The sequence below is a fragment of the Chaetura pelagica genome, unplaced genomic scaffold, assembly GCF_000747805.2.
Source record: "Chaetura pelagica isolate M959 unplaced genomic scaffold, ChaPel_1.0 scaffold314, whole genome shotgun sequence".
Classification (NCBI taxonomy): domain Eukaryota; kingdom Metazoa; phylum Chordata; class Aves; order Apodiformes; family Apodidae; genus Chaetura; species Chaetura pelagica.
In genome coordinates this window covers 674968-684609 of record NW_009953218.1, presented here as the reverse complement: position 1 = coordinate 684609, position 9642 = coordinate 674968, and the positions used below count along the sequence as shown (strand labels likewise).

At 35.5% G+C, this 9642-nt stretch overlaps 1 protein-coding gene across 1 annotated transcript in view; it reads left to right on the top strand.

Annotated features, from left to right (window-relative positions):
• CNOT2 (CCR4-NOT transcription complex, subunit 2) overlaps positions 1-9642 on the top strand; it is a 36389-nt gene that overhangs the window by 7875 nt on the left and 18872 nt on the right. Inside the window, exons 2-4 of the mRNA XM_009997719.1 lie at positions 3131-3197; positions 6251-6398; positions 7027-7209. Coding sequence (XP_009996021.1) covers positions 3131-3197; positions 6251-6398; positions 7027-7209 — 398 coding nt within the window. The remainder of the gene's footprint in view (positions 1-3130; positions 3198-6250; positions 6399-7026; positions 7210-9642) is intronic.

The window sequence follows — 9642 nt, the reverse complement described above, 5'->3', positions numbered from 1 at the left end:
TACCCAGAAAAAGCTTTTTAAAACTGGGGAGGGTTTTTTTTCACATATTACAAAATAAACCAGAGAGACAATAAGTGAGGCACCCATACAGCATATTCCTTTTCCATAAGACTTGAGAAATGCTGCATTTAATCAACCTGGAACATATTCACAGACATTTTTATTTATTTCTTCTTGAGGGTTGTTATCTTTGATGTTCTAAGTATGTTATGACTTTAGAAGTAATTGTTAGACTTTATGAATTTAATAGTTGACCTTTATTATGGTTTTCTATGAAGGTCTCTCTACAAGTCATTTTGCAATTAGCTTTTCATGTAAAAACAAATGGTACAATACATGTGACCTACTTCTCAGTGTTTCAAAAGGAATTCCAATGTCTAATAAGCAGTGTTCATTAAATATTGTTTGCTGTTCCTTCAAACTGAATTTTAAAAAATCAAGTAGTGTTCAGTGTAGAAAAGGTGGGATTTCTTTTCCTCTATTTCAAGTAATCTAGTACCACTTAGGTCTATGATAATTTTACTTACTATTAGTTTAACTTGTTTGTGTCCAAGTTAACACTAAATAAAAGGTTTTTATGTGGAGATTTGTACATCATCTGCTTATTATGTCATGTGCCACCACAGCAATTTTTTAATGCTATGAGCAGCTGTTTTTACAGGGTCTTTTTCGCTTAACTGTTATTCTTACCTGTCCCAAAGCTAGTAGTACTTTTTAATTGCTGTTTCTTTCTATCTTAATGTATGGTTGGTGTGGGGTTTTTTTTTTGCCCTTGTTTCTGTCTCTGAAGCTGCTTTCTAACTTTTTTCTCTCATTTTTTTTTCTGTGGAACTGCAATTTGCTACACCTTGCAGCATGTTGTAGGATTTTCCAACTTGTCAAACTTGAAAGTTTAGTTGTTTGGGGTTTTTTTTTAGCTCCCATCTTTTGCTTCATTGTTCCTTTCTGAAAACTACTGTATCAGCTTGTTTAATCAGTGTTTAACAAACATCAGTTTGTTCGTTTGGGTGGGAAATGTGCTTTTGAAGTCTGTCTTCCAAGTGTCCCCACTTCAGCACGCTGTAGTGTGGGTTTTAGAGCAGTCTGAGTGAATTTGATTCTTTCTGGATTAAAATAGGCTGGAAGAGATGATCCAGGGGTGCACCAAATGTGTTTCACTCACTAACAGGCAACCAGTCCATAGTATCAGGTATTTTAGTCACTGCTAACTCTAGTCTGAAGTGTGTACAGTATGTGTGTTAGGCCCTCAGAACCAACTGTTTTGTTCTACAAACACACTTCTCTCTGACTGCATTACTTGCTGATGTAAATGTGGCCTATGAGCTTTACTGTGAGTGCTGAACTGAAGCCATGGGTAGTTATTTAAGTGTTATTTTTGTTCACAGCCAGTTCTTCACTAAGAAGAACTTTGGTCCACTTTTGCACATTTTAATTATATCTTTTTCTGCAGGAAGTTTTAATCTTAGTATTTTAAACTTCTTGTTTATGCAAGTGTGACTTTTTATTGCTGTAGATGCTTATAAACTGCACACTTTGTTCAAAGTATGTGTGAGTATATAGTATTGTGGTGATATTTCTGATGGTCTGCAGTACTTGCCTGCTGTAATTTCACTTCTCTTGCCTTCTGTATGTATTAAAAAAATAACGTAATTTGTGATTTACAAGCATGAATGCTGCTTTTGACATTTTGTATCTACTCTGCATGTCTTATTTTTCGTTTCTACTATCTAGATTTGGCCCCAGTATAGACAAGTAGCAGATTCAGCTTCTAAGGTTTGTTTGAGTTTTAAATTTGTTTAAATTAAGTCAACAAAGCAATTTGCAGTTTATCACAGTAAAAGTTATTTTTATTTGAATTCTTTGCTCTCAAGTTGAAAGAGCTTGAAATCCCCTTATGTGTAATAATCCAGACATTCCTTTCCTTGAAACCATCCTAAAATTCAATTCAAGTGCAGACTACTGCATTAAACAAGCAGACATCTGCCCATGGGTTAGTAAGTACGAGTAACATATTCTATTGTGGTGGATTAGGTCTTCTTTCTCCAAGGAACAAGCAGCTACATCTAATGTTGACAAGCATCTAATCTGTTCTGTAAAAACATCCAGAGATGGATGTTCCAGTGTTCAACTGTCCTTCACGTTTCAAATAACTTTTTTCCAGTAGTATTTACCCTGAATGTTATGTTTCTCACATGTATTATTACTTCCCATTTCTGCAACAATATGGAGAGTGGTTTATTATTTTCCTCTTACAGCAGGAACTGGAAGTCTGATGTCATGTCCTTACCTTAGTTTCCTTCTTTTTGGTGTATGTAAAAGCAGATCTCATTTTTTCTTCATAGGCCATGTTTTTCTTTAAAATCTTATTTTTCTCAAGAGTCTCTTTAGTTTTTCACATTACTTGTGTGACATCTGAAAGTTGACAAAGAAGGTTTCAGTCAAAGTGTTTGGTAATGCATACTGTCTCTCAAATGAGTATAATAGAGCAGGAAATACTGCTTCTGACATTTGTACCTCTTACCTATTAGCATGGTCTGTACAAGTACAGAGCTAGCTCTTAGGACAATATGTTATAATTTTAACACTGGAATGTTCTCTGAAGTTCCTGTCGATTTCTTTATTTCCTGTCTATACCTGCTGCTACCTAGCCACTCATTTCCCACCCTTTGCTGTTGAAACTCATAGCATGAAATGTTGCATTTGCTATTACTACACTGAACAGGGATTTGATCTGCTTGTATGATGCATGTTTTTCAGGGGAAAAAAAAAAACAAACTACCTCTGATTTAAATAACGATGTATTCCTTCAACTATAAAGATGCATCTCTTAGCTACAAGGATAGAAAAACTGAAAACTTTTATATATTCTTCCTCTATGTTAGTTGTTGCAAAACAAAAAAAAAAACCAAAAAAACAAACAAACATGTAATTGTGTGTAATTATTGACATGTAATATACTGTTACTGTGCACATATTTTGGGGAGTTTCTAAAACTTTTGATGATTTAAAAGGAATTTCCAGTGGCTCTTTTGATTTCTTTGGCAAAACAATACAGTGCTGGAAACTTTCAGAGCAAAGTAGCACAATATCTTTGTGTGTTTAATAATGTTTTATTGTTCTTACATTTTAGATGCTGGCATCACCATCAACATCAGGTCAGCTGTCTCAGTTTGGGGCAAGTTTATATGGGCAACAAAGTAAGAATTCTTTTTATTGATCATATGGTTATTATATGCTAAATGTGTTCTAGTTTCATGCTCTGAATAGAGAACATATATATGGCTATGTTTTGTGATGATTGCAAAAAAGACAGTATGTCTCCTCGTTTGTATGACACTTAAGACACACTTTTGCTTTGCTTAGTATGCATTTTTGCAGTGTTTAGTATGCAGTGCCATATATTGACACTGTATAGTTGCTAAATATCGAAATATAATCCTATAAAGAATGTCTGTGATTTAGCTTTTGCTCTCTGAATGAAAAACTAAGGAAAGTGAGCTGAGCCAGAGTGAGCCTAGTTTGATATTTCATGCTCTGCAGGAGCAAAATAAATCTTGTGTACAGGCTTGGCAACTTATACTTGGCAAAGAAGTATGCCATTAAGATGATTGCCTTGTGCACCACTATACCTTGAAGATTTTGTGTATTCTGATGCAATAAAATAACTATCGAGCAACAGCCAGAGTGTGTACTGTTAGCCACCTTACTTAAGGGCCAGTGCTGAACCTGAACTCCTTGTAGCTGAGGGGTGCATCCCAAAATCGAGGCAGAATATCTGAGTTAAGTACAGTTACTCAAGTAAAATGAGTTTGTGAACATCTCTTATCGCTGTGTACTGCTGAATGTTTGCAACTTTCTTGCCAAGTGCATCTGACTCAGATTCTAAAAAGTGGTGTCTTCAGAGTACTTTAGAGAGTGTGGAGCTTTGTCTGCTAGATGCATGACCTTTTTTTTTTTTCTTTTATCTTTTTGAGAGTCATGTTTAGCTCTTGGCTTTTTGTGTCCTGAATCTGACACTGTTGAATCTTTCAGACTTAACTGTATAAAGGTATTGAGGTGGTTTATTAATTCTGTTTGTCAGAGTTATTTGTTGTTTATTATTAGAATTAACTTTTTTCATCCACTTTGTTGTTTATTCAGTTCGTTGTGGTGCCTAGGACATAATCTCTCTAACATGGAGACATGCATGGCTGAAAACTAGAAAGTAAATATTATTTGGGTTCAGTTTCTACCAAATATTAAGGAAAAGGGGTCAGAAACTGTGTTGAAGTCAATGCTTACAATTAGAATTCAGTTAGGGAAAACAAAACTGATAAAAAGCCTGCACGCTTTTAGGTTGATGCTGTCAGTCATTTAGCAAGGGATCATGTTAGAGAGTTAAAGTAAAATAACTGTTAGGCAGGAAATTGGCTCCTTCATTGATCGGCCTCCAATATAGCCTATGCAGATCTCCTTTTCTCAGTTAAAAAAATGGAAAAAGGAAGCATTTAAAAAAAAAATAATAAATTGTTTTCTTATGGTGAATATTTCAACTGCCCATATTTGCCAGCCACAGGAATATGGTTCTACTTCACTTGTAATAGCCCTATTAGTCAAAAACTCTAGTTTAGAGAAAGCCAGCAATAAGAAATAACCATCACTGTAAAACTTGCTTTGCTGAAACAAATGCTTGCACAAAATTAACCTGAGTATTGTAGTCCTGTTTTTCAGTGTCCTATATCTAGTTTGGAAGTATATTAATTTTTTTCTTTACCATTTTATTTTAAAAATTTCACATAATTGTCAATCAAAGTGAATTGTTATTTATAATATATATTTATGCTGAGTGAAATTATTCTGATACAGCAAATTGCCAAAATATTTACAGTTAACACCTTGATATAATCAGCATTTAATGAAGTCTTAAGAGGTTTATTATACCAAGTCACACTACCTATTAATCTGAATAAATTTTGAGTATTATTGCAGGCTTCTTGAATAGCAAATTCAGGGTAGGACATGGGCAGACAGCAGTTCCTGAAGTGTGAGACCTAAACAACTGGGAGGTTTCTTCAGTCTTGTCCATTATAATAACCAGAGCGTATGCTATGTCTGTTCTGTGCATTCTTAGTACTTAATGATGTTTTACACTGGCTTATTCAGCTCTTCTGCAGGGTTGATCTGCCATGGGAGAGTGCTGATTCACCATAATTTTTCTTTTGTTTGGTCTGCAAGATAAGGTTTTGAGTTCTGTGTGTCTACCTCAGCTGTCTTATGCCAAAGCAATAGGGACCATTGCTTAGAACTATCACATTTTACACACAAAGTTTGTTTCTGTTGATATGTTGCATTAAATGACATTTTCCTGTCTTTGCACATCATTCCAAAACTTCATAAAGACAGAAAAACATTGTCAGAATGATTAGCGACTTCATACATATATTTATTATTTTTTTTTACATTTTGAGACATGGCAGCAACTGATTATCTTTTACTGTTTGGAATTAAAATGAATTCTCTTTTTACCTGACTGAAGTGCTTACTTCATTTTGTCACACCCAATTGTTTGTGTAGAAAATACTTTTGATCATGATTGTAAAAATCTTCTGTATGTTTTCAGATGGTAATAGAGTGCAGTTAAAATTCTGCTTCCTTTCTTTTCTCAAAAGACTGAGCTTGACTTGATTGTTGACACTTGTGTTATCAAGAAGAGGCAACAAACTCAGAGAACAGGCCTAAAAAGTTGCTTTTGTTGTCCTGAAAGCAATATTATTGTTAACTAAATAGCAATTATTTTATATTATTATTAAAGATTTGCTTAGTTTTTAACGAGACAGATCAGTGTTCTAAATACTGGACAAATATGTACCAGTTTATTAAAATGTAGTTAAATGTATTTATTGAGTGCAGTTACTAATTACCTCAAATTGCTGCCTTTTTTTAGTTAATTTGTAGTTTTCCATGTTGTCAAAAATTCAAAACTAAAAGCTTCCTCTATAGTGTGCATCTCAAAGGAAACAAAATTTCATTAGTGACTCAAATACATAAATTCCTGTAAGAGCTTTTCAAAAGTTTAACAGAAATGGGGCTAAACCTGAGATAATTGGGCTTCTATGAGGCAAACAAGGACTTAGTTTTTACACTGCACTTTCCTTCAGCCTTTACACTTTTTTGTGGGTTGTCAGCATAGATTGTTTCCATCTACACCTGATGGAGAAGACTGTTCCTGATTGCTCTATATCTCCACCCCTCTGAATGTTTTTTTCAATAGGTGCACTAGGCCTTCCAATGAGGGGAATGAGCAACAATACCCCTCAGTTAAATCGCAGCTTATCACAAGGCACTCAGTTACCGAGCCACGTAACGCCAACAACAGGGGTACCAACAATGTCACTTCACACGCCTCCATCTCCGAGCAGGTATTTATTGATAGCCAATATTTCTGCAATTGTTTCTTTCTGCAGAGCACTTGTTAAGTGTTCTGCGTATTTTGCCTCAAGTACTTTACCATCTGGTTAATTAAAAAAAGAAGAAAACTAGTTTCTGTTGACCACTGCCTATGTTAGGAAAATAATACTGTAAAATAGTAAGATAGGACTTACTGTAAGGCAATATTTGATTTTTGTATGTAAAGGACAAATTGCTGGCAAAATTCTGCTTCAGAATGTAAGAAGCCATTTTTTTATTGTTCTGGTAAATGTACAGTTTAAATTTTAGTATGGATGTCATATACCATATGAGAAAATTTAAGGTTGTTGGTCTGAAGTGCTTGTTAAAAAAAGAGCTGTAACACATTTTCAGATGCATAATACTTAAATATGTATCTAAACCTGACCAAGGACTTGATTAGTATGTAATGGGTCAGCTGGTATTTCTGAAGAAATCCAAAATTGCATTAATTATAGAGAAATGATCCAAACATGCTGTATTGACGCTAAGCACAAATGAAGTTGCGACAGCTCAGAGTCCATTCTACATTAGTAATCTAAATGAGTAACCAAATACTATTGCACAGATTCATCTTTGTGGATGGTTTTTCTCTTTCAGGGGGATATTGCCTATGAATCCTAGGAATATGATGAACCACTCCCAGGTTGGTCAGGGCATTGGAATTCCCAGCAGGACAAACAGCATGAGCAGTTCAGGGTTAGGCAGCCCCAACAGAAGCTCTCCAAGCATAATATGTATGCCAAAGCAGCAACCCTCTCGACAACCTTTTACTGTGAACAGGTAAGGCTGTTTAGTCAGACCATCTCTGTACAGCCATGGATGTGCTTAAATGCTGCTCTGGAAATCTAACTTTAATCTATTAGAGTGAAGCTTGAAAGCTGCTTCGTGTGTTCTCATCTCCTGGCAATAAATTTTGAAGCTGCTTTTAATATTCACTCAAGCTTTTTGAGGCCTTTAAGCTAGATTCTGTTTCTGACCATTGAATTTCTACTGCTTCTTTAAAACGTGATTTCTCTCATATGTTCCCAAGTTTGTTTTTGAAACATAACTTGCTTTTTGGGTATATGCTTCCTTTTTAACACTGTTCATCTGTGAGATTGGGAAGAAGTAAAGCAAGATTTAAAATCACAGTAGTTATTCTAGAAGAATAGTAAACTGATTCAGATACAGTAGTAACCTAGTGTTTTACATCTTTAAATTCTGAAATAATTTATGGCAAACAATGGTTTGCCATTCATGTAGGATTTGCTGCTCATTTGGATGCTGAAGACTTCTCAATCACTTCTGCCCTTTTTCTAACTCTGGGCAAGATTCTAACATCATAAATCATCAGGCTTTAACTGCGTTTATGCGTAGTGTATACTGATAAACTTGTAGTAAAAAGTATGTTAATTCTGTTTGTGTGTAGTCTCAGCTTGGCACAGCTGACTGCTTTCCAGGCTTCATTCCACAACCTCCTGATCTCTCTGCTCCCAGTTGCATCCTTTTTCTCCCTTCAGGCCCTTCCTTCGGGGACTGACTCTTACACGGAGCACAAGCAAGCTCATAGCAGTCAGGTGCCACGTCTAACCCAATCTAGTGTTTCCCAAAATGGATAAAGGAAGGTGAAGACTAATGTTAACTGAAACTTGATCACACTGTTTAATTCCTCAGTTTCATGCTATAGTATAGGCATGTTAATGCTTTTGTTGATAACAGCAGTAGAGATCTGGTAGTAGCAGTTTGTTTTTGGAGTGTGAGAAGACTTGGTATCTTGCCTCTGATAACATAGCATTTGTCTTTTCTCTCTTGTAATGTATAGCAGCAAGTAAAAGAGATTATAATTTTTAAAGATTATTGTATATTTTAATGTTGTTTTTTTTTACTTGGGAATCACAAAAATCATGCATACAGAGAGCAGTGATTTTGGAGACTGATAGATGTATAGCCAGTGCTTGTTTAAATAGTGTTCAGCTGTAGGGTAGATAATGAAATTCCTGTCTGTAGGAGCATTTTAATTAAAATTCTCATCTTTCACTGTTTGCACTGTGTAACTCCTTTTTAGGAAGCTACACTTTTTAAAAGAAGGAAGTATCACAGGAACAATGACAAGTTCTTATCCCACAGTTTATTAGCCTACAGAAGTGCAGTAGTAGTCATAGTACATATCCAGTTGATCTATTTAACCGAAGTTTGAAATTATACTTGAGGAAAAAAGAAATTATGGTGTTTCCTTGACAGGTGCATGAATATGTGACTTCTAAGAAGTGTTATCTGAAAGGTTGCCTTAGATGGAGCAAGGAAAGTTTTTAGGTTTTTGAACAGAAAAAAGACTAAATTTTCCCTTTCTTTTTTACGTGGGTCAAATGGGTTACAAATAATTGTAGAGAAGTATGCATTTGTGGCCTAATCCCTTTCTTATCCGTGAAATTCTTAACGTGGTTGCTTCTAATTACTTTTAAAGCAAATTAAAACACCAAACCCTTGCATGAGAAATGCTGTTTGTCGTTAGGCTAGATTATATGCCCTCAAGACCGAGCTGTCTCCTGTTGGTGCTCTCACCAGGTCTAGAATTCACAGATGATACCGGGAATGTGTTTCTTCAGATGCGTGACGTGTCAAAGATCTGGATGTCTTTCAAATACACCACCTTGGGGAAGCAAAGCAAGACAGGACCAGTCTTGGCTAACTGTTCCCTTTCCTGATGTCTCTCAGTCCAAAATGAAGCTTTTAGGGCTATGTCAAATTGGAATGAAATGCTTCAGATTTGTATCTGTGGAAAAAGATCGTGTAGGTAAAATTTCCACTAGGAAAATGACATTTTTATTTACAGAAACTTCTAAAACATCAACTTCCATCTTGTTAAAGGGGAAAAATCAATGTTGTGATTTCCCACAGGGCAGAAATTCAGAATTTTATTCAGCTGGGGCCTGCCTTTGGGCATCTCAGTATCTCCAGCTCACAGAGAATGAAGTGGATCATTTGTAAGAGTGTCTTTCCAACCACAGTAGACCTATATGACACTTAGATGTTTGGAAATATTTTTACCTGACTATAAGAAACTTTAGTTAATGTCCTTGTGTGGCATAGACCATCCCTATGCCCTTAATAGTGCCATATGCACATGGTTGTGAATGCTCACCATAACTGTTCAGCTTATAACTGAGTCTTGACAAACTTGATCACTTCCATGAGCCAGCTTTCCATCTGCAAATGAATAGATTGCAGTCTTTT